We start from the raw sequence: 26890 nt of genomic DNA on the forward strand, positions 1-26890 counted from the left end.
TGTCCTTTGGTTCCTATTACCAGAGGTCTCATTTCCTATAGATCCAATAAGCCTCAGTCCAGAAGCTCATTCAGAGGGCTTCACTTAGAATTCAATATTTGCAGAAGAAGCATAAAGTGATTCAAAACAGTATCCAGGTGTAAATCAATGGTTCCAATAATTTTGAGTTTTCACAAGGAATCTAAAGATACAAGGTTAAAGTCTGACATAAACCATTAACCATCCATCTTATTTTAACAAAATGCATTTTTGAGCATATAGCATTTATTTATTTATTTATTTATTTATTTATTTATTTATTTATTTATTTATTTATTTATTGTGAGAATACCATACAGAGGAGTTACAATTACATGGGCAAGATAACGAGTACATTTCTTATCAAGCATTGTTGCCTCCTTGTTGTTTCCCCTTCCCATCCCTTCACATACTCCTCCCCTCCTCCCACCTGATCCTCCCCCCTAACCCCCCCCCCCACCAAAGTTGTTAAATTCGTTTTTCGACATAACGACTTGTACATCTCGTTGTTGCAATGGGTCCACCTGTATCCCTATTTAAACTATTTGTTTTTTTTTCCCCCATCCCCTCCACAAATTACACCAACATTAAATACAGTGAAAGTATGGGTTATACTTTGGGGGAGGGACATACAAAGCAACATAGAAATCATCTTATAAATATGATAGAAACAATTACAGGAAAGGAAAAAAATACAAAAAAATTTGAATACTTATCTTGGAGTTCATTCCACTAACATCAACGTATCTGACCTTTTCTGCTTGACGCAGACATATACTAGTTATTGCAAATAAGGGAAACCATGGGACCTACGTTTCTTTGGGCCTGGCTTACTTCACTTAATAGAATTTTTTCCAAGTCTTTCCATTTCCTAACAAATGGGGCAATGTCATGCTTTCTGATGGAGGCATAGAATTTCATTGTGTATATATACCATATTTTCTTGATCCATTCATCTACTGAAGGGCATCTGGGTTGGCTCTATATCTTCACTATGGTAAATAATGCTGCAATAAACATAGTTGTGCTGGTAGCTTTAGTGTGGTCTTGTTTGTGATCATTTGGGTAAATGTCCAAAGTGGGATTGCTGGGTCATAGGGGAGCTCTATGTGGAGTCTTTTGAGGAACCTCCATACTGCTTTCCAAAGTGGTTGAACAAGTTTACACTCCCACCAACAATGCAGTAAGGTTCCCTCTGTCCGTGGATGCATTTTCTTTAATGTTGAAGATAACAGGTTAAGTTTTTACATCCTGAAAAGTATGTGCATAGTGAAAAAAATATTGTTTCCCTTTCTTTTCCTAGACATCTACCCTATTACAAATTAAAGCGGAGTGGCATTAAAACAAGAAAAATGTAGACTACACCTTTGGCTGAACTACATCAAATCTGTAATTTTTTTTTACATGCACATACTACAAGTTTTTGAAGATTCTTGCGAGAATTTGCCAAATTCAGTATGATCCAAGCACTACCATCTGCCAGCAATGCTATATTGTGGCAAAAAGAGGAAAATGAAACATTTGAACACAGTAAGAATTTCACACACTTGCTCCAGGTAAAATTGTGCTATGTCATATGCCAAAAGATTTCAAATCTTTGCCAAGCAGATCCATCCTGCATTCAATGTACTAAGTAAATCTGAGCCAGGAATGCAAAAGCTTTCCTTGCCTAAGAATTGACTACCTCTCCATTTTTACTTCTTTTGCCACACTTAACATTTCTGGTTTCTTTAGCAGTTGTATGTCAAGGAAATCTTTTCTAAGGAAAAAATAAATGAAGACAGATCTTCCCAAGTCTTTAAATCATACCATGGCAGTATCTTTACAGCCATGTTTCTAGAGGATCCTGTCTTAACATAGAGGTTGTGTAAACACACAATAGAAAGAAAAGAAGGAAGAAAGGAAGGGAAAAGAGAAGGAGGGAGGAAGAGAGGTAGGGAGGGAGGAAGGCAGGAAGGCAGGAAAGCAGGAAGGCAGGTAGGCAGGCAGGCAGAAAGGCAGGAAGGCAGGAAGGCAGGAAGGAAGGAAAGAGGGAAGGAAGGAAAAATTCTAGTTTACATAAACTTATTATTTCCTAAAGATAAGTCAATACTTTAGGAAAAAATAGTATTGTTTCATCCAGATAAGAAAGGCTTTCCTTATGGCAATAAAGGCCAAATATAAGACTACATGCTATTTTTACAAACTCAGACTTTCCTATATCTCAAAGAATCTCTTTTGCAATCATTCTTTCTTATGCCCATTTTCATGTTCCCAGTGGGGATCCCCAGCTATATTTCAATTCCACCACTCCCAGAACAGGTAACAGTTGAGTGCCCTGAACACAATACATTAACATGGTGCCACCATGGAAGACATGGCTGCGAGGTTATGGACAGCAATTGCACTGTGCTCTGGTGTACAGCACTTGAGAGCTTTGACAGCTGTGTTGAATCAGAGCAGATATAAATCTTCTGTGACATCCATGGTGGATCAAAACCATACTTCTAGTGAGTATATGACAACCGAAGTGTGATTTCCCTCTGTAACCAACACTTGGGCATTATTCATGTTAAAAACCAGCTTCAATTGATTGCATCCAGCTCTCAAATCTTTAACAAATGCTTACCAAGTAAATATCGTAGGACACTACAAATGCTTGTTAAAAATTTCAGACAAGATACAAAAACACTTTTTCATTTCATTAAATAATTTTGCTTGCTGTCAAGACCACCTAATCCTTCATTAAGATAAGGACAGTTCCTAGAAATTCCCCACAACTAACACTAGAATGCTAAGAAGAAAGATTTTTTTTACAGTAGAAAAGCAAATAGATGAGTGGAAAAAATCATAAACAAGCAAATAACGCAAAGGCTAAAAGAAAAAAAATATAGCTAAGAGCTAGTAGCTCACACCTGTAATCTTAGCTACTCAGGAAGCTGAGATAAGAGGAATATGGTTCCAAGCCAATCCAGGCAAGGAATGTCTCTGAGACTCTTATCTCCAACTAACCACCAAAATGCCAGAAGTGAATCTGTGGCTCACATGGCACAGTGCCAACCTTGAGCAAAAAAGTGATAGCACCCACACAAAAAAGCAAATAAATAAAAAGAGAGAGATAGGCCAGAAGAATATAGGTGAGTATTCTTACTTGTATTATCTCAATTAATTCATTGAACATTTCTCAAAATAGAAACCACTGTCTCCATTTTCCCAACCAGAAAATATAATCAAAGTCTATACCTTTCTTTCCTGTAACAACTCAGCTAGTCTATGCCATTGCTAGGATTTATACTCTGGTATGTTTCTAATTACCTTAAAATCCATATTATCCTGATAAATTACCATCATAATCATCCGGAAATCAGTGTTTCCAAAGCAGGACATTTTGAATTGTTCAACAATTCTATTATAACATGATTTCACTTATAGAAAGAAATAGTGTAAACAATAGTTGTCAGACTGAGGAATGGGGGAAATGGCAGCATGTTAATCAAGGGTACAAAACTTTCAAGTGGCCTGCCTCCTAATCACAATCATGTGATTTTTCACTCAAGGTAGAGGGACATGCACAGCAATGTAAACTCATGTTGTATACCTGGAATATATATATGGATATCTATCTATCTATCTATCTATCTATCTATCTATCTATCTATCTATCTATCTATACCACCTTTACCAAATAATGTTTTCAAAAACAAAAATTCTATTTCCTTAACTTTTATCTGATATATTTCTATTTTTAAACATATTTTCTGGTCAGTGTTTAAAATATGAAGTTATTAAACAACTCATATCAAATGCTTCTCAGGCTTGCCTTGTTAGGTTTCCAAGTATACCATCATTTTTCTTCATTTGTTTATTATTGTCAGGATTCTAAAAATTTTTTTTCTGTGTGCTCTACTGCTTGAGCCACTTCCCGTTTTCTAGTGGTTTACTGGCTTTGAACTGTGATCCTCAGATCTCAGCCTTCTGAGTAGCTAGGATTACAGGCATGAGCCACCAGCGCCCAGCTTTTCCTATGTTTATAAGTTGGCATACATAAAATTTTAGCATAAATCTAGTGAAATGTGACATGTTTAATATCTCAAGCACTACAAATGCTGACATTTGACATAAAACTATGATGTCATTCTTAAGTAAATTCAATGGAATCAAATTTTTTTATCTAATTTTATTCAAATATAATATATTTTGATGACTGTTTTATTAATGACTCAAAATTATCTATAAAAACATATGGAAAATATAATTTTGTATGATCATAAAGTTAGTATTTAAATTATTAAATTTAGCTTTTATTAGTTACTAATAGTACTGAAGTGATACAAATTACACATCTCTCAAATATTTATATTAACATTCAATATAAAAGTAAATTCATGATCAGATATGCATCTCGATAAAATAGTAGTCTCTCTTTATTAGTGCACATATCAATAGTTGCCTAAATGCTAAACTCAATTCTAGGTTGAAAATTTTCAATATAAACTTCAATAAAGGGTTTCATTTTTTCTTGTTTTTTTTCTTCTGTTGTAAATTCTTAAGAAAATAAGCAAATGGAAACATTCTGATAGGCCCATCTATTTGTTTACATCCCATCTAAATATTCTCAAACCAGAGTGATTCATAAATCAAAAAGCTAACTTTGCTAGGCTAATATGCCTGGCTGGTCTCAAATCGATGATTTTCCTACCTTCACCTCAAGAACAGCTGGATTATAGGCATGTGACAACATGCACAGCCTAATCAGAGCATTTTAATACCTGGACATACTATTTAATACTTACAAGCAAGAAGGAATTTGATATTTATTAAGATGCCCTCAAGGGGATGGAAGGAGAATTCTAGAGTTTTAGAGGACTGTACAAAGATAAAAAATTAAATAACTATGTGTGCACTACCATATTTAATAACTCTCTTAATAATTGGTTATATGTATCTAATGAAGCACTAATCACTTCAATCACTCTAAAAAGTCATCTGGAGTTTATTTACTAGCTGAAAACCCACCGCAGAAATATAAGCAATTATAATGAAACACATTTTCCCCAAACTATCTTACATTATCACTAGAGCTTAGGAGTTCTCATTAACTAGCATTTGGAATCTTAATCCATCATATTTTTACTATTTATTCCAATTATGAGGATCCCTGGATGAGCTTTCTTTACTTGTCGGTTCTTAATCAATGTAATTTCTGCATTTGGCCAGTGTTTGTCTCTTCAGCCGTCATTTTGTTCCCCATTACCATTATGAGTCTTGGCGAAATGTTACTTCTAGTGAAGTTAAGAACAAGACACAATCTGTCATGATTTCAAAGATGGAAATAGAGAAGACAGAAAACTTGTAAGCAGTCTGAGCACTGCCTCTCTAGTTTGTTAAAAATAGGCATTTTTGATATGTAAAATATTAACATATTCTAGCTCCAGTGTGCAAAAATAGGCAGCTAATGAATTACAATGCAAAAATAATTCTGACATTAATAAACTAAAATGAAAACAAATACACTTTTAAAAACCTCCTTTTAGATTATTTGCCCCTGTATCTTGTCATTCTGATAAACATTTCATTTATGGATGCAATAATCTCTTCAGAGAATAATGACAGACTATTTGACAAATTGTTGTAGTTTCAGATTATTACAATTCTGGTTAAGAATTTAAAGTTTCCAGAAACAGGTACTGAGACTATATTTCCCATCATTTTCATTAAGTAGGAGAATATTCTGTTCCAAAAGACCATAAATATACATATATATATATATATATATGTAATGATTCATCTCATCAATTTTTCCTATTGCATCTTGCCTTTTTATCTTATTACTCTCAGGGGAGGTAGGGAGCAGAGGAAGACCCATAATCTAATAAAATAGCTCTAGGAGACAAAGAAGACACAGACATGTGGCATAAGTGTAGTACTGCTTAGAGATTTTTTTTTTCCAATTGTGAGGCTTGAAACCTGGGCCTGGGTGCTGTCCCTCAGCTATTTCAGCTCAAGGCTAGTGTTCTACCATTTGAACCACAGCACCACTTCTGGTTTTCTGAGTAGTTTAATACAGATAAGAGTCTCATGGATTTTCTTGCCCAGGCTGGCTCTGAACCATGATCCTCAGAGCTCAGCCTCCTGAGTAGTTAGGATTACTGGTGTGAGCCACTGACAATTGGCTAGAGATTTTTTTAAAAATTATTTTTGTTTTTGAAACTGAGTCTTACTATATAGCCTGGACTTCCTGGAACTCTCTAGGTAACCTAGGCTGACCTTGAATTCACAATATTCTTACCTCAGCCTCTTGGTGGCTGAGATTTTAGAGATGCACCAACATACATATATGCTTAAAATGTAACCAATAATTAAAATTTCTAATTAATATTATTTTTTATGATTAACAGTTCTTTTTTAAAAAATCCTTATGATACTCCATGGTATTATTTTTCACTTTGATGCTAACAAACACTCAACCCAAGGCTTCATGTATTTTAGGCAGTAATTCTACCACCTGGGCCACCCCCTCAGCCTTTTTGGTTCTAATTTTTTTGAGATAGGTTTTTCTTTTTGCCTGGGCTAGCCTAGGCTGGATCACAATCTCACTTATGCTTCCTGGGATGACAGGTACACAACACCACATCCGATGTTTTCTACTGAGAGGAAGTCTTGCAAATTTTTTGCTTGTTCTGGCATAGGTGCAATTAGGAATCATGATTTTCCTAACCTCTACCTCCCAAGTGGCTAGATCACAGGTGTGAGCCACAGATTCCCAGATATGGTAGATATTTAAAACATTTGAAGAGGTCAAATCTAATTCTACATGTTATTCCTATTTGCATTGAACATTCAATTCCCTTATCTTTATTTCTCTCAGATCAAGGTCTATCTAGAACTTTCACCAGACATTACCAGCTCCTATGTATATTAGGGAAGGATTCTTGCCTCGTGCAGGGAATGGGCTCCCAAATCCAGGACACATTGGAGAGTCTGTGAATACTATATGGTCACATGCCACTCCCTCCAACCTATCACTCCATTTCCCACTAGGCAGTATCATGAAGAGTCTGGGTTAACACTGAAATAAATGAAATGTCTATAAAGAGTAAAATGCTATAAAAAGTCAGGAATAATACTTCTATACTGTATTCAGAGAGACTAAAGCATTCTTGGCTCACTAACATAATACAATAACTCACTGGTGGCTCTTGCCTGTATTCCTAGCTAATCAAGAGACTGAGTTTTGAGGTTCAAGATTTGAAGTAAGCCTGGGTAGGAAAGTCCTTGAAACTCTTATCTCCGGGAAATCACAAAAAAAAACCTGGAAGTAGAGCTGTGGCACAAGTGGTAGAGCACTAGATTTGAGCCAAAAAGCTCAGGAGCAGCACCCATGTACTGAGTTCAAGAGAAAAAAAAGTTAATTATATAACTGAAAAAAAATAGTTTATCTATATTCCATTATTTGTTAGCAACAATTAGTCAAAATTCCAGTTGAACTAAAAACTACCAAATGATAAATTGAGTTGTCTATCCACATGGAATTTTATCGAACACGAGGTCTTGTATTCTGAGATTTATACCAATCTTGCATGCTGTTTCTATCTAATAGTTGGCAGGAATTCTGAGCTACCAGAATGAAGTAGGCAATGACAAGAAGCCTTGATTAAGTTTATTGGAAATATGGACTAAATAAGGCACATTAATTAGCATCAGACAGAAGGATGAATTGATCTCCAACAAAGCACAAACTGTTGAAGCAATAAAATTTAGAAAACGTGACAGAGGCATAATTCATGGTGATAATGGTGGAGATGAATCTCTTTCTGTTGTGCTAGATGAGTTAGGGTTGACAGTGACTGTACCACTGAGAAACTGCAGTCAGTCAGCTTTGAGGAGATGTATATTAAAGGTAATCTGCCCCTGGGAAACAACTCTGAATTCAAAGCTTTTAATTTATTTGAAAAGTTAATTCAGTGTTCAGGGTAACACACAACATCTTTTGTAGTAAAGTTCCTTTTGGAAAGAGTAATCAGAAAGAGCACTGGAGCTTACTGTAATATTTCGTCTCTCAAAGTCACAAATTTTAACGCATTTAAATTGCGCACTTGGATGTCTCCTCTATCAGATTCTCTTTATGAGTCCATTATGAGTGTTCTAGAGTTTCATTAAGCAACATTCTATTAAAAACTTGTATTTCTTCGAAAAAGTTAGTGTTAGGGTAATGCTTCAGACAAGTTAACTCATTTTTGTTCAAGTCATTCATTTATTTTGTTGACTAAATATTTAAATATCAATTAAATACAAGATTTTGTATAAAATACACAAAACACATTAAAAGTCAGATATGAAGATTAAATAGCACATGATTCCATTCTTATGAAATACCCTAGAAAAGTTAAATTACTGAGCTAAAAAACTGATGCAGCATTTTCTAGAACTATGAAGGGGCACAGGAACAGACTTTTATAATATATACATTGCAACTAAATGAACTGTTTAAAAGGACTGTACAGAAAGAAACATGGCACTGAGCCGGGCGCCAGTGGCTCACGTCTGTAATCCTAGCTACCCAGGAGGCTGAGATCTAAGGATCTTGGTTCAAAGCCAGCCCAGGCAGGACAGTCTGTGAGACTCTTATCTCCAATAAACCACCAGAAAACCGGAAGTGGCACTATGGCTTAAACATAGAGTGCTCTCCTTGAGCTGAAGAGCGAGGGACAGTGCCCAAGCCCAGAGTTTAAGCCCCACAGCCTACCCCCCCCCCCCACAAAAAAAGAAACATGGCATTGAGACTCCAAGGGAGTAGTTACACTTCCTCCAAAATCTCATTATGTAGTCATGTGAAGGAACCAATGCCAGAGTCACAGAAATGTTTCCCTAAACTGAATGGTGTACGTTGGTGTGCATCTAATGCTTCCAGAATGGTGAGAACTCAATTTCCTCAGCCATTACAGCAGCATGGTGGAAACTGAGGGTTCAATTTCCTGTCGTTAGGAAGACCTGCAACTGACTTTATTTACTATACAAATAATGCATCTGATAGATCAAAGGAATCTGGATGAATATAAATGAAGGCAGACTATATCAATACATGCAGGTGTTGCTACCATGGAGCATAGAGGAAATTTATAGCTGTAACTGAATTTATTAAGAAAGAAGAAAGAATGTAATTCAAAAATCAAAGCAAATGTTCCCTGAAGATACTGTAAAATACACATATACATACATATAGACCAATATATATAGGAAGTAAATATTGTAAGTAAAAATTAATAAGAGAACAGAAAAGCAAATGCAATGAAACCAATATGAAATTCAGTCCAAGTGAATAAATTTAGCGAGGTAAAGAAATTAAAGAGAGAAAATATTAAAACTAGATTTAAGTGAGAAGATATTACTTCCAATTGTATAGAAAGTATTATAAATACTATGAACAATTGTATGATAATAAATTAGAAAAGCCAGGTAAATTGATGTCAGGAAAGACACAAAATTCTGAAATTGACTCAAAAATAAAGACAAAGAACAATATATTAAAAGAGATCAAACAAATGATCTGAGCAGAAAGAGAAACTCAAGTCCAGGCAGATTTACTAATGAAGTTCTCCAAAAAGTTTAAAGATTAATATCGATTCTTCATACTCTTCCCAAAAAATAGAAAAGATGGAACATGCCCAAGCTCATTTTACAGTAATAATATTATTCTAATATTGAAAATCAGACAGAGGCATCACAATAACACTACTGAACAAAATATCTTGAGAATATAGAAGTAAAATCCTTAACAAAGTTTTAGGAAAAAACAGTAAGAAATCAAAATAATTAACTAATTATGATGAAGTGAGAATAACGTTCATGGGATAAAATTAGTTAACATGCAAAAATAATATAAAATAGGATCTCATGTTGAAAGAATAAAACCTCCAAACTATATAATCATCCCAGCTGATTCAAGACAAGTATTTCACAAAAGCCACCACATTTTCATGACTGAAGCACACAAACCTAGAATATAGAAGAATTTCCTCAAATTGATATAGGCTTTTATGGCAAACAACAACAACAAAACCTCACTGACTAGCATCATACTTCAATTTTTAAAGATGATGTGCTTTGCCCTCATGGGCCAGCAACCACACAGGACATTTTCTTTTCTTTTTAAACCACTTCTATTTAACATTGCACAAGGGTATAAATAGTCAAGAAAATGAAATTACAATCAGATGTGAAGTAAAACTATATAATCAGATAATATTCTCTTTTATTAGAAAACTCTGAGAAATCCACTAAAATTGTGAAGTAAGAAAGGAACTCAGTGAGGCTGTAGCACATAAGATCAATATACAAAATCAACTGAATTTCTACATATTTCCAGTGAGTAATTCAAAGATGATATTGAGGAACACTTTCATTTTCCATAGCATCAAAGGAATAATACTAGGAATATTTCTAACGATCACAGTACATAATTCATACTTTTAAAACCATGCAATACTACTGAAAGCACTGAAGATCAAAACATAGGGTTAGACATCATGTTCACGGATTAAAATATTTAAGACTACAGTAGTCATCAAATTAACCTGCAGATTCAGGGTCATGTTCTCAGAATCTCAGCAGGGAAGCTTTACAGAATTTTTGCAGGAATTAATAAACTACTCCTAAAAGTCACATAGATACACAAAGTAGTAAAAAAAAAATAACAAAAACATCTGGCAAAGAAACAAAATAAAAGGATTTGTAGTGATTTCAACACTTATGATAAAACCCCAGTAATCAATACAGTGTGGTATTAGCATGAGGATATACATATGTCAACAGAATAAAACTGAAAGTCCAGAAATAAATTCATATATCAGTGGTCAATTGATTTCATAAAAAAAGAAAAGAACTCTTAGTGGGAAATGAAAATTTTGTTCAATAAATGGTCCTGGGATAACTGGATATTCAAATGCACCAGGAGAAAGTTAGATCTGTACATAACAGCAAGTACAAAAATCAAAATAAATGGATTAATTGCCTAAATTTAACTGTTAAATTATTTTTCATGTGAAAACATATGGATAAGTATGCTATTTACTTGCCTGGTGATTCATAGATATGATATCAAAAGCACAACCACAAAGAAAAATTAAATTGGCCATCATCAAATTTAATTGATTTAAGACATTAAAGAAGCAAAGACTCCAGAGAATAGGAGAAAACATTTGTTATAACATATATATTGAAAAAAAAGTGTACGTGTATATGTGTATGTGGGTGTGTGCTATGTGAATATGTGTGGTAAATCCATATATTATATACAATAGAGTAGATATTTTTAGTTATGAAAACTGCATCCCAAAACCTGTTTTAAGATGTGAACATTGTAAATGAAAGAAGTCTCGCACAAGAATATATACTTTATAATTGTATTTATAAGAAATATCCACAAAAAGAAAATCAATTTAGGCAGAAAGTAAAGTGTTGGTTGATTAGGACTAAGAGACAAGAGTTAACAGATAAAGAGTATAGAGTTTGTTCTTTGAGATGATAAATATATTACAAACTTGATGTTGGTGATGACTGCTCAGTTTGGTGAATACACAAAGACGTTAGCCCCAAATGTTTACCATGACTAAGCTACGAGATGATTTCAATCAACTGAATTAAAAAATTCTGATTGGGAGCTTAATAAGATACATCAAAAAAGGATAATATCTCTGCCCTATTTTTCAGGTTGGGGGCAGGTGGAGAACACATCACAAAAGAAACAGATGGGATGTAGGTTTCAGACCAAAAATTAAAAAGTGATGAGCCAAAAAACATCAAATTCCTACCAGATTATCTCAAAGGAAGGTCTCTTTTTAGGGGTAATGTTTAAGTTGAGCTCCTCAATGCCAAGGATTCAGTTACAAAGGAGAAGAAGGAAGAAGACGGCAGGCAAAAAGAAATACAAGTGCCAGGTTCAGAAGGGGCTAATGTTTTTGAGGGGCTGAGATTCTCTTCTTCTCCTCTTTACTGGTCTATCTCTTTCCTCTTGGCCCCACCTTATACCCCTTGCAAGTACCTGCTTCCTTGTGTTTTTTGTTTGTTGCTGAACTTTGATTTTGGTGTTCTAAGAAATGACACTATTTAAGGGATAGTAGAGGAAAAACAAAGGAGAGGGTAACAATGCTTGATAGGAAATGCACTTATTACCTTAGTCATGTAACTGTAACCCCTGTGTTTAGCATCTTTACAATAAAAAATTAAAAAATGACACTATTTGAGATCTCCCTTGAATCTACCCTATTTCAGTTACATCTGCATATCCCCAACACATTTCACTTATGAGTTTGTAAATTAAATCTAGCTTCCATATATAAGAGAAAATGATGGATCCTTTTGTCTTCTGGGTCTGACTTACTTAAATTTTTTTCCAAGTCTTATCATTTCTTTACAAATGGCCTAATATCATTCTTTCTAATGAATGAGTGAACCCACAGACTTACAACCATTTAATAAGTTGATAAGGGGACCCAAAACAAAGTCTGGAAGACAAACAGCCTCTTCAACAAATGGTGCTGTCAAATCAAGATATCCACATGCAGAAAACTGAAACTACAATCTTAACTATCATCTTGTACAAGCTTGAATTCAAAATGGCTTAAAGATCTGATTGGCTTTTCTATCAGACACTATGATGTTTCCTAAGTTTAAATCCACTAACTAGAACGTCCTCTAAATTCAACTACATATATTCCCAGAATGTGAACCATTAAACTAACAGAACCAAGAACAGGTATATCATCTCTGATGATTGCATGGTAGTCATTAACCAGTTCTCTAATTCATTCAGTTACTGAATATTGCAAATCAGAGTGCAGATATGTGGTATCTACTTTTACATGATGGCAGAACCATAACATAGAAATTATAAACACTAGCTATAGTACAAAATATAGTACAGACTCACACTTTCCTTATAAATGCCTACAGACATTTTGCAGCCTAATGGTTGGCTTCACATCTGCAGGTGGTACTAAACAGGGCTGCTGCCAAGATATAATTAGAACATTATTATCCAGAAAGGTACACAATAATTCCAACACAGTGGAGACAAAGCCAACAGCATTTTCAGCCTTCCATACCATACGATTTTAAACATAAACAAAACACCCAAAATATCCTTTGGAGCCAACTTACTGTGGCCTTGAGGCTTCAGCCTGGTCTGTCTGCAGCTTCTCTCCTCCTTCCACTTCCATTGTACAGTAAACAATGCGATTAGGAGCCACTGACCTCAAACCTTGAACTTCCATTATGACAATCTGAAGATAAAAGGATTTGTAAATGATATGTCAAGTTACAATGCACAGAAAGAGCAGCATAAAGGAAATTAAGAAAGACTAAACAATACATTCATCTTGGAGCATCACTAGTATTTTCTGCCTTTGTTACTGACCTCTACTTACCCAGGATAGTAAGCAAATCTGGTTACTGAAAAGATAATTCTTGATAGGTATCAAAAATACCTCTTGATAGCTACTAAAGTTGAGTAAAGTTAGAGACAGGTCCTAGTGAATTAAATAAAATTTAATTTCAGAGATCTTAACAAGCCCATATGAATGAATTAAAGCAGAATCACAGATGAAAATTTGGTACAATCATGATAGTATTTATTATTATAGACAGTATTACTGTTATGTCAATTTATTGATACCAACAACTGATACCACATTTTCTATACTTATTTAAAGTGATTGCTTGCTATTTATGAAACATTTTTCTTTATAATCACTGTATATTTTACTATCAAAAAATAATAGCAACTATAATTTATAACTGAAAGGTTTTAATACTAACTTGATAAGGTAAAAATCAGTTATCTACCTATTAAATGTATGTACTAATTCAATGTATGACACTGGAAATACCAGTGCTTTATATATTTCTACCTTCTGAGGAAAGGGAATTATGTTTCCAAATGTGCTTTTTGTGTTTATTTAAAACTCTATCAATAAAAAAGTACTGGAACTTAATATTTTCTAGGCTGTAAACTGAGATAAGTATTATTTTCTCTAGCTTCCTGATCAAAAATTGTATTAATTCACAATCTTAAATTCTGAGATTTACTTTATAAAATGCATTTAAGCACATTTTTAAGTAAAATAATTGCTTTATTAACCTCCTGTTCTATGTGGGCAAATAATATTAACAGTGTTTATGGCACTAATATATCTATATCATTTATTGATCATTTAATATCTTATCAGAGTCATTATAGTCTCCAGAGAATTGTGAAATAAATCTTACCTCTAAAAGTCTCAAACAAACAAAAGATATTAAAAAACTAATCATCTTTCAGCTCAGGTACAATAAGAAGGGTTATACTTGTAAATAAAATCATAATATTTATTATATTTTCATGAACAGATCCAACTCAGAACATGGTATCTTTTCAACCAGAGTCTGTCATTGCCACATTGAAATGTATATTAGCATAAGAACAAGGACTTCAATGAAAATAGACTAAGTCAACTACTAGACAATTGATAAGTTACTACCTCCCACAACTGCTCTAATACTCTAGTCATTAATTTTTAATAACTCAATTTTTTACTAGTAACATTTAAAATAGTACTTACTTTTTATTAAAAAAATTAAAAAATAATTTTAGTTAAAAAAAGACTTTTACTTCTAGTGAAACTAATCAGAAACCATGAGAAATGAAAGATTTTTCATTCAATATTTCTGTTGGTACAGTGAGTAAAGGCCAAGTACGTCTGGACTTACTATAATACTAATGACTTCGTCATTCAATGATCTTAACCTTCTGAGTAGGTAAGATTACAGGTATGAACCACCAGGTAAACTTTTGAAAGGTCACTTAATACGTATAAAACAGCAGAATTATGTACCAAAAGGTAAGACTAGGAATCTAAAGTCTTGATTCATATTTCAGATTGTTGTTATCACACTGTAATTTCTACTGCAGTACATTTAAAAGTCAGAGTGTAGGAGAGAAGAGAGCAATTGTAGGCTCAACATTACTTCTGTTGACTCTACTACAAGCTCCTGAAAAGTGGGTCTACTATAGCATTCAACAAATAGCATTTTGTTCCTAAAAAACTGTAACTCTCATTTGTGCCAGAAAATTTGATCCTGTAGAATCGTCACTTTGAAAGTATATGACTTCTGTGATGAATAAATACAAGAATTCAGTTCTACAAATATGCTTTCCAAAAGGAGAAACATATATAGCTAGTTCCAGTCATTGGTGATAAATAAAGCCAAGAATTCCCCAAACCATCAGCTAACATAATTTGAAGTTACTGTTTCAAGAAATTACCAGCTAAATTTGATAATGGACCCAGGGAAAAGAATACTGATCAATGTTATACCTTTCTCATTCTCTCTGTGGCTGAAGCCCTAAGGACAAATTAGAGAAAGTTGTTCTAAAAGCAAAAAACAAGAGAGGTCCCCTAGATAACATGCTTCAGAGTAATACAATGACCTGAGAGATATGGGACTCTTCCACTTGTGGGGGAAAATAAAAGGAAGCAGTAGAGTGAAATTGAGGATTCTGTATGACCAGATCACAAAGAAGTCAATGAAAAGATTCAGTGTGCAAACAAACTATATTGAAATCAAAGACCCCCCAATACCAATAGCACACCAAGTCATAATTTCAAAAACATCTGTTTTTTTCTACCTTTACTTTATTGTAGTATGTCGTTATATAGCTTAGTGCTCTGTGGGTTAGTTTATGTTTTGCTTTAGTATTCTGTTGAAATGCTTCATGAATGGAGTGACTGAACTATAATCCTATATGTCTAACTGCTGCTTTTGTTGCCATAAAGTCTTAATTCAATGAATACTTACTGCGGCAATTGTGTGCCAGGCACTGGTTAGATAGTATCACAATTCAGTCAACAGAAAAGAAAATAATAAGACTGTTCCTTGAAAGTTGGGGGTGGAGGGAAAATGAAGGCAAGAATTCATTGTGTATATCACAGAATTGAGAAATATTGGGGAAGGGATGGGTCCACAGATCAAGATGCATTGTATACATAAACTGCTTTGTTAAGTAGCAACAAAATTCAATGCATAATCTAAAATCAAGTAAGGGAAGGGGTGGCTTGGAGGTTGGGGGTGAGAATGTTGAAAGGGGTGACATTGATCAAGATGCACTGTGTTATCAACTGCTTTGCTGAATGGCAACTCTTTTGTACAACTACTTAAAGATAATAAAAATATTCAAAAATGTAACTTTCCTGCAGCTTACATTCTAGTAGAGAAAATCCATGTGAAGATAGAAACAATGTTAACTAAAATATAGGCAAAAACCCAACAGCAAAGTTGAACTTGGTACAGGAATAGATATGATGAGAAAAAGAAGGGGAGGGTAGACTTTGGGCATAGTTTTTCAAATCTACAATTTATGTCTTAGACTCAGGATTCAGTGCTTATGGACCAGTTCTAAGTCTAAAGAATGAAGTGTGAGCCAGGTGCTGGTGGCTCATGCCTGTAAACTCAGGAGACTGAGATCTGAAGATCGTGGCTCAAAACCAGCCTGGGCAGGAAGAATCCCTGAGACTCTTATCTCCAATAAATCACCAGAAAATGGGATGGTGCTGTGGTTCAAGTGGTAGAGTACTGGACTGGAGCTGAAGAGCTGAGGGACAGCATCCAGGCCCAGAGTTCAAGCCCACAACTGACCAAAGGGAAAAAAAAATGCTTGATAAGAAATGTATTCATTTACCTTGCTCATGTAATTGTAATCCCTCTGTACGGTATTTTCACAACAAAAAAAAAAAGACTGAAGTGTGAAAGCTTCCAACTGGATTAACTGCTAGCTTTTAAGTTTTCTTAACTGAAATGTGGAGTCTCAGGAATAAGTTTTTTAGAAGGCCTAACTAATGTCACAGGCCCTGTGACTCCTCTAGAAGAGTAGTTTTTCTCAGGGCTGCACAAATCCACTCTGGATTGTTATTTCTCTAACACGATTTAATTTTATTGCTGAGCACATAACTCCTCCATAAAATACTGTGAGCACTGGAGAACAGATTTGTATTTTACTATGGTGGCAAAATATCTGCCTTAGACAGAAATAGCCAAAGAGGCTGTCAAAGCAATTTCACAAACACACAAGCTTCTCAGACCACACAAAAGTAAGTTTTAGGTTGTACTCGCTTCCTAACGCTATTATAACTGAACAGCTTGCTTTCGCATATTGGCAATAAAGTACAGAATAACAATTCCCAGTTTCAGTCATCAGTTTAATTTTATTTTCATAAGAGGAAGAAGAACTTCTAAGATGTTAACTATACATAATTGATGAAGACTTTGAACAATAGCGGACAATGAGAAAATGTTCTGTATTTGTTCTTCAGTTCTGAATGTTTAATTCTATAGTTAATGGTAGATTTATATATGGATATATATTACTTGTTAGCTTAAGAACATTTGGCATATTGAATTTTTTTGCAAAATTTAAGTGTTAAACTTGTGAAAAATGTTATAATGTAATTAAATAAGAGCTTTCATTTGTGTAAAATCCTTTATAAAAAAGCACTGGTATCTCTTATTCAGTCAGCAAAAGATTTATTTGAGGAAACAAGTAATCCACATGTGGTCATACATTAAACATCCTTCTTTTATGAGGCAGAGAGGTTGAGAGGGAAACCCAAAAGCAAAGCCACTTGGCAAAGCCATTAGTTTAACCCAGAGTGAAATCTTGGTTACAAAGAAAGATATATATTTCTACTCTGACACTAAATTCAATCTATTGACCTAGAAAGAGATCATTAGCTGGAGGCTAAAGGAGTGAGTAGTAGTTGTTTTATACTCAAGCTTAACCAGAAGAAAAAGCGGACTTTTCTGCCATCAACTAAGCAAGTCTAACATCAGCAAGAAATATAAATCTACCTTGTCTATGCTTTTCTTTTTCAATTAGGAAACGCAGTACCAGGAACCAGCAAAGAAGACATAGCAATATAAAAGAGAAAAAAAACCACTACAAATCTCAATAAAATTTTGAGAGCTAGAATTTAAGCCAGCATTACTCACATTTGCTTATTGAATGGAATTTATTAGGAGAAAAGCAGGATTTTGTTTTGTTTTGTTTTTGGTCATGGGGCTTGAACTCTGGGCTTGGGCTCTGTTCCTCAGCTCTTCAGCTCAAGACAAACGTTCTATCACTTGAGACACAGTGCCACTACTGAGTGGTTTATTGTATTTATTGTACATAAGAGTCTCACAGACTTTTGACTTTTCCTACCCAGGCTGGCTTAGAACCAAGATTCTCAGATCTCAGCCTCCTGAGTAGCTAGGATTACAGGCATGAGCCACTGGCGCCCGACTAAAAGCAAGAATTTTGCTAGCTTAAATGATGACTTGGCACTTTATTATTATAAATATAATATTTTATCTTGTTTTATTTCACATAAGTTCTTTGTCCCAGGTACATATGTGTGTGGTCTATAAACCTATAGACATATTCCTAGGTTGCATACATTTGCATAGATTAGTATGAAGAAAATAATCATGAAAGACATCAATAGACCCTGTACTAACAGTATCTGTGTCGTGTGTGTGTGTGTGTGTGTGTGTGTGTGTGTGTGTGTGTGTGTGTATCTAAGGATGAAACTCTAGTGTTTTAGAGAACACAATTTTAAATGAATGACATTTGTTCTTGTTCCTTGTAATATTTGCTGTGTCTGTAATAAATGTGGAAGTCATACAAAAGAATTCTCTCCCTCTCATCCTCTACATTTCTCAGTATGTCCATTGCAACTGGTTCACTTGATTCTATCTTAGAAGGATTATTATTCTAAGATTATATCTTAGAAAGGGGAAGCCAGGAAGGATTCCAAATTAGAGAGAAATCAACAACCATATGTTTGAATCCCACTTTTATGCAGGTGTGTTTTGCTTAGTTTGCTAATGAATTTATACCAGTCTGGCTGGCAAAAGATGAGCTTCAAAGTTTTATGATTCAATCCTAAATGTCACAGTTAAGTTTAAGGGATAGTTTGCATTCATTTGTATATATAACCTATTTGTCCAAAAAACAGTCACTTAATACCTTCTAAAATTGTCATGTGGCTTTAAATTCTAAGTGTGAGCATGGAGGCCAGTAGAAATTACTGTGCAGCCTCATTTATGCTGCACAGTTATAAAAGAAGTATAAGATAAAACCACTTACCTCCAAGGTGAATGACAGGACCACATCAGACTTTGACAGTTGAATCTCATTCTCGTCCCCTAGGTCCAAAAATGCGGAATTCTGTGAACGTTTTAATTTTTGTAACTTAAATTCTGGACCACCTTTTGAAACTGGAAGACTTTCTAAGTTGGCCATTAGCAAATTCACTGAAGATCGCAGCTCTTCTATGTACATACTCTCCATTTCTTTTGCTATAAATCTGGGGAATCTTCTTTCCTTAAAAACGAATTTTGAAATCATGTTATTTCAGTCAAATTTCAGCTTCCACTGTCCTGGAGATTATGATTCTCTTCATACAATTCGTCAGCCATGCATTTTAGTTTCTAGATTTTTAAATCTTTAGGCTCTGATAATTTTGATTATTTTAAGGGTATCTGTGGTTTTAACTTTATTTTTATAGGATTTATATATGAGAAAAAGAAGCAAAAATTAAACCAGACATGTGAGAAGTTTTAGTATATGAAATGTTTTCTTTGAAATTCTTGGAATAAATAGTCTATAAGAAAATATTCAGGATCTACTGCTTTTCTAGTTAGAAAATATTTTAATAATGTCTTCTTGCACAGATAAGAATTGAAATAGTGTATATATATATATATATAAGAATTCATATTAAAATGAATTAATTAGTAACAAGGACACACTACTAGAATTAATTTCATACCACACCATGGTACCAATTTACTTTTATAAAAATTTAATATTAAAGCAAAAGATCAATTTATGATAAGAAAAAATTAAGTTTAAAAAGTGCTAGACAATGTTAATTTTGAAGATTAGATGTTTGCTGAGGTACAAAAGCATGAATGAACATTGTCTGCAAATGCATTAATCTCTGCAACACGATTTCTGTGTCTTTCGCTCAATTAAAAAGACATTACCAATATTGATGTTTAGGTAGTATCAAATTGTGCTTGGATGGTAATGATTTATATTTTCCTCCAAGCAGCAAATGCCAGCATCATCCCCATTGTGTTCCTAGCTCTTTGTTTAATCTCTGCCAATATGACCTGACTGATTTGTTAAAAGCAGTGGTGATGTATATTTATAACATCAGCCTCAGGAAAATCTGTCTACCACAGTACAAAATTTGGTGGAAGAATGGAGACTTAGAGCAGACATTCTTCAAATGATTACCCACTGCTCCAGAATAAAAAAAAAAAAGAAAAAAAAACTGCCTTCACTGCTGCTCCCTTATTATCGTTTAAAACCTCACCTAGGAAATCAGCATCTGTAGCACTGTGTTCAGACTGCTCTCAGCACCCTGTACCCGGCCACTGCCTGGCTTGCACCAGTGAAGCCACTGGGCAGGAAGGAGCATCTGGCTCCACTTCACAAGTCAGTCCCAGAGTCTCAGGCCACCTGTTTTCTTTTGCCCTCCATATAGCCTTTGCATATTCCCTTCAAAATCATTTACATATGATCAATATTCAAGTTACACATTTCATAGATATTAAATAGCTATACAAAATCATTAATTTTTCCGAGGAATATTCCTAAATATACTTTTAAAGTATTTATACAGCTGGATGCCACACCTCAAAATACCAAATTTGCATCCCCCCCAAACCACATTAACTACCCAGGTATATGATTACTTGAGTTCTTTTAGAAGACAAAGTAGGTTTGGAATAGATTTTTAATTTAAAAAAAGTAAAATGTGCCATTAGAAATATCATTGTCTATTTTTGGACTAACTTTATTTATTTATTTATTTTTGGGTCCGGTTATGGGGCCTGAACTCTGGGCCTGGGTGCTGTCCCTCAGCTCTTCAGCTCAAGGCTAGCGCTCTACCACTGGAGCCACAGTGCCACTTCCAGCTTCTTTTCTTTTTGCTTATGTGGTGCTGAGGAATCGAACCCAGGGCTTCATGCATGCAAGGCAAGTGCTCTACCACTGAGCCACCTTCCCAGCCCTGGACTAACTTTAAAAGCTGACCAAAAACCAAACCTCCCCACTCTAAAAGGCCCCCCAAAACATAAAACACAAACTAAAACTCAGAATTAAGGCAGAAAGACAAGTGCCAAGGGCTGGTTTCAATGCCATATGGAGCAAAAGCCATTCGACTATGGCCAAACACCTCCTTTTCAAATGTTCCACCAAGTTCAAATGCTCTTTGAACTTGAATTTTTAACTGGTCTGTTCACTAATGCATCGAACAGAACCTTCATTGTGTCTTCATTTTATATTTCTTTGAAGTGCGTAATTTTCCCTATTAAATTCTATCTTCATCAAATAAAAGTTAAATACATGCATATTTGAAAGTCAAATGCACCAGTTTCACTTTCAAACTTCCTAGGTGTTATTTCATGAAAAACTAACATTTGTACATGAAAAAATAGCCTATTTATATTTAGCTTTAGTGCAAAACCCTTCATTCAGTATCATCTATCAAAGAGCAATTCTGGCAACATCTCCAAAACAGACTTACCAGTATTTTCAAGCTTTTCGGGAAATTAATTATGCTGGAATTTTTTATTTTCTCTTGTTTTGAAAAGAAAATCTCACAGATATTTTAATGATTCTTATTTGAAAACAATAAAATCGATTCTGCATCATATCAGTATTAATTATTCATCTTAAATCTGATATTTTAGGCTAGAACCAGACAAAATTGTTTGACCATGATTGTGCCCATAAACTACTGCTTATATGCTTAATTTAGTCCTCTTCAGAGCAGGGTGCACTAGTGGCTCTAACATATGACATACATGAAAACTATAATATGTGCTTCCCATTTGTTAAATTGAATCACTCTTAAACAGTGTTCCTAGTTTTCCTTTAGATGATATATGAGTTTATACTATCTGGAAATATCTCCAAGCTGATTTCTCCTTTGTTTTCAATCTCACACAGGTTAGCATCCTTATTCCAAAAAGGTGAAAGCTGAAACACTCCAAAATCCAAAGCCTTCTGAATGCCTGTGGGATGTCCCACTGGAAAATTCTGTATATAATACGTGATGATTAACACTGTACAAAATTACCTTCAAGCTACATGAATTTCATGAAACATGAATGAATTTCATTTTTCACTAGGGTTCCATCCCCAATAACTCTCATTATGCACATGCAAATATTCCAAACTCTGAAAGAACTCTTGTTCAAGCATTGCAGATGAGTTGTACTCAACCTATATTAATTTTCATGTTCTCAACTCAAGATCTGAAAATAAAGTAAATGAATGGGAGTAGAGATGGTTATGATCATAATGAAAACACAAGTGTTTACATGTCTTGTAACAAAATACAGCAGATTCACGGTTATTCTTACCATTATTGATACCTACACTTTGCTTTTCCATTTAAATAGGCTCTTGAATGGGTGGTAATGGGGAGAGTGTCTACAAGATATTCAGGAATCTGCTTAGATCCCCTTGAAACAGATGCCTTGGGGTTTTGTTGTTACTATTTTCTGTTGTTTTGTTGCCTGCAAGTGGGTATTCTGATTGCCAACTGTTAACTCGCAAACAATGCCTCTGGGTTTTTCCCACTGAAGGGGTGATAGCAATAAAGGAATGGGCCAAGACTAAGGTTTGAGGTCTAGTTTTGATATGGATTATTTATTGTTAGCTATGTTATCTTGGTGAAGTATCTATTCTTTCCTGTGCTTCAGTCTCCTTCTTGGTAAAACTCATTATTTCATCTAGCCTTATTGAGTTAGTAGATTACTGAATATATAATGTCTGATGTTGGTATAATTTAGGGAGGGGAAGGGAAAAATAAATTGTTTAAATAGGAATATAGGTGGACCCATTGCAACAATGAGATGTATGACATGCTATGCTGAAAAACAAACTTTACAACTTTGGCAGAGGGGTGGGGGATGGGAAGGAGTGTAGTAGTGAAGATGGGAGGGCAGGGATGGTAGGGAAAAACAAAGGAGGAGGCAACAATGCTTGATAAGAAATGTACTTATTACCTTGCTCATGTAATTGTAACCCCTCTGTACGGTATTTTCACAATAAAAAAACTTTTAAAAAGTATAGGCAAAATTACATATTCTTTAAATAAAAAAAGATTGGTAGATTGTAATGAGTGTTATAAAAATGCTTCAATTTCTTGAAGTTAAAGCAAAGAGAAATTAACTCTGTTCTATCCATAATTCAATATGGAAAGGACTTTTATTTTTGAGCTCCTTTTCCTTTCTAACCCATGTGCCTCACTTCATTCTTCTGACAGTTCTCTGGTTATCCACAGCTCTGATGAAACCAGTGGGTACCTCATAGGGGAAACCTTGTGTTCATTGATCTTTACATGTGACCCAGGTCAGGGCTTTATAAAACACATTCACCTCTTACAGGTGAACTTGAGAACATACCTGAGCCTAAGTCTTCTTCCTATAACTAACCAGAACATCACTTAAACTGTGTACCACAACATCTGTGTTCAGTCAGGCCCTTGAAGGAACAGGTACCTGAGACAAAATACCAATGATGATCACAGATCTAGGGGTTTGCTCTGTGCTATTTGGTACATGTTCCCAAATTTGTTCTTACTATCAGATATTTGAGAAAAGCAAACACCTTCTTTTCTTCCAAGTTCATTATAGACTAGTGTTTAACATAAATCATTTCTTCATTAACGCTTCCGGTTTCAATAATTCAATGCCTCTTACTCCTCCTCCAACCCCTCCCCCTCCAGTCTCTTTAGACATCTACCTTCCACAACCTCTCTCTGTGGATATAACCCTATCCTGCTAATTCACAGCATCCTGTATCTTCAGTTGTGAGCAGTCTGACTCCATATTACCTGTCACAATTTACTGCCACTCCCATTACCGAATTTCTCTCCACCTTTCCTTATTTCTTTTTACCTCCAATTTCTCAATCTTTTCTTCACCTTTAAATTTAGATAAGCAACATTAACAGTCCTGTTATATAAGTAAATACTTTCAATCACAAGAATAACAATTTTTAATATATATTTTTATTGTAAAGATACTGTACAGAGGAGTTACAGTTACATGAGTAAGGTAATGAGTACATTTCCTATTGCGCATTGTTACCTCCTCCTTTCTTTTCCCTACCATCCCTCCCCTCCCCATAAGAATAACAATTTAATTGTTAAAGGCAGCAGGTGAGATACATCGTCCCAAATGCCATAAGTTAACTGTCTTGGTTTGGAACTCAGTTCCATGAGATGTGTACACATACATGTATTGGACTGTTAACTACACTTTGAAATGCATGTTTTATGAGGCGAGAAATGGGGATTATCTATCAAATATTCTAAGCTTTTGCTTAGCAGAAAGGAATGAGAGAATCTCCACACGAATGTAAATACAATTCCATTGAAAAAGACTAAAAAATGTATGTCATTGAAGTAATTAATCTATTCATTCACAACAAAAAGTGGTTTGTATAATTAAGGTCTAGACTCTTAAACCCCTTAGGTATTAAACAGAAATTGATGACTTTTTCTTGAAATCTATTTTCTTTTTCATTTTTGATACTGTCAAGAAACACAGCGACTACATAAATAGACTAGAATATTACAGAGAAGCACTTTATATATTAGACTGTATCCTAGATACTTCAAATTATATAGTTTGACAAATTTAATAACTCAATGAAACAGTAGTAGGCACAATTGTTTATTGGGATACTTTATATTATTTCATAAAAAGACCTTTCTCCTTGAGAAAATCTTATATTTTGCTTACTATAACCCTGAATTTCTTGATCTAGCAGTTAGAGAAGATCAGGGAATTCTTTATGAAAAATGTATCAAAGCTATCATTTAACTTAAATGTTTTACACTTTAAGGATACATGTCCAAACTGCACAGCGTGTTCCACTTAGTTAATATATGGTCAAATATTTGGGATTAAGAAGTGAATGTAAATGTGGGTTATTTATGTCCTGGTAGGTAGAGGTGTTTGTATGTGTTTTATTTTCTTTCTCTTCTTCGGCTTTTTAGGAAAGAAAACTGAGAGGAGGGCAGAAAGGGCAGGAGGTAGAGTAAACAAAATGCAATCATGGTATTCAGTATGTTCTGTGTGGAAAATGAACTATGCAACTTGTAGGCAGAGATAGGAGGAGAAAACTAGGGAAAAGAGAAAGAAGGGATGACATTGTCCACATGAGAAATGTATGCATTACTTGAGTTGTGAAATGGTAACCCTCCTGTGCAACATCTTAACAATTTTAATAAAATTGTATAAAAGACACTAATTTTCCTTTTTAATTGTTTACACCTTTCAGCTCACAGAAATCTAGCCAAGGGGAAAACGAACTGTCTAGTATATCAAGGTAAATCGTTTACCTTTGCCATCTTTTCTGCCAACTGTAGCCGACCATCGAGCTCCCTTCTGATCTGGGCTGCTTGTTCATCTGCATTATCAAGCTTCAAAAGAAAAGAAATAATATATGTGATTATTTAATATCTATTAGTGATATAGAGACTGAAGCAAAAATTAAATAATTCAAAATTTTAATAATCTCCCAACTACTTGTTGAAAATGTAGAAAGCTACTTAATTACATTGTAGTCGGACACATTACTTTTTCATTGGGTTTTGTTCTAAAGAAAAGTTAATAAACCTCTAGGATTCAATCATTCAATTTAACTAAGAAATATAATTCAATAATGCTTTTCCTAATATGTTCATAACTCTTATCCAAGACATCCTTGTTTTCCCAGGATTGCATAAAACCATCATGAAGTTTCCTTAATCATACTTTTCTTAGTTTCTCTCAGTCTATTTTTCTTTTCAGGGAGGTCAATCCTTCCACAGAAAATTGATAAGAAGATGAACTGCGTGTAAGCTTTAAATTCCCATACAATTTTATAAATTCCTTCCCAGTTGCGCCAAAATATTCAGTATCTTACAAAGGCACAGTTCCTCAAATCACATCAAAACACTATTTAACACCTTTAAATATTTAATATCTTCACACTAACAGCCCTCAATTTTAAGAATTGTTTGCAAGAGTTTTTCTTTAAGAGATTGTTTTTCACTATTTAAAAAAAAATTAATGCTCTAATTCTATTTGTCTGTTAAAAAAAAGTAGGCTAAGTAAAGATTCACTACATAAGGGCATTTTTCTTGTGTAAACAGTCCAAGAAAGTATTAATTTAGAGACTATGGGTATCATTTTATAAAAATATAAAATCACTCCAAAACATATTTATATCTTAAAGATAAAAAAGAAATCCTTGTAATAAAGGGTACTAATTTCAGTTATTTATACTTATTTTATCTCATGCTAAAACAAAGTTGAAGGGGTAAATCATTTAACCATTTTTTTAAATGTAAGAATCATGGTTTGATACTTTGTGCTTTGTTTTGTGTTTTGAGCATATATTATGTCTGTTTGAAACACAATTTATATAATTAAGTCTGTATCATTTACTTTTCATGAACAGTCATTCTATCTCACCCTCCTCTCATATGCTCCTTCCCTCCCTCCTTCTCTTCTATTTTATTCAGCTCTGCACTTTCAGTTGATGACACACCTTTTCCTTTCAGTCATCTTATTACAACCTCAAAATAAAACAAAATTGATCTTCACCACCACTTCCTAAAACTGCAATACATGGCTTTTAAAAAACCAAAACAAATAAGCAACAGTAAAAAGAAAACCCTTATCTTATCCTAAATGAGACAAACCCATATTCAAAGGTAGGATTAGAATAAGAGTTTTCTTTTTATTGTTTGTTTTGGATTTTCAAAAGCTATCTATTGCAGTTTTAGGAAGTAGCTGCAGATAC

General features: G+C 34.3%; 1 protein-coding gene across 9 annotated transcripts in view; it reads right to left on the reverse strand.

Annotated features, from left to right (window-relative positions):
- Cadps2 (calcium dependent secretion activator 2) overlaps window positions 1-26890 on the reverse strand; it is a 423408-nt gene that overhangs the window by 236994 nt on the left and 159524 nt on the right. For all 9 annotated transcript variants that reach the window (XM_069996657.1, XM_069996656.1, XM_069996659.1 and 6 more), the window contains exons 4-6: window positions 25443-25523; window positions 19157-19393; window positions 13156-13277 (exon numbers count right to left, since the gene is read on the reverse strand). In XM_069996657.1, coding sequence (XP_069852758.1) covers window positions 13156-13277; window positions 19157-19393; window positions 25443-25523 — 440 coding nt within the window. The remainder of the gene's footprint in view (window positions 1-13155; window positions 13278-19156; window positions 19394-25442; window positions 25524-26890) is intronic.

This window comes from Dipodomys merriami, unplaced genomic scaffold (assembly GCF_024711535.1).
Source record: "Dipodomys merriami isolate MVZ:Mamm:240054 unplaced genomic scaffold, mDipMer1.0.p SCAF_5, whole genome shotgun sequence".
Classification (NCBI taxonomy): Eukaryota; Metazoa; Chordata; class Mammalia; order Rodentia; family Heteromyidae; genus Dipodomys; species Dipodomys merriami.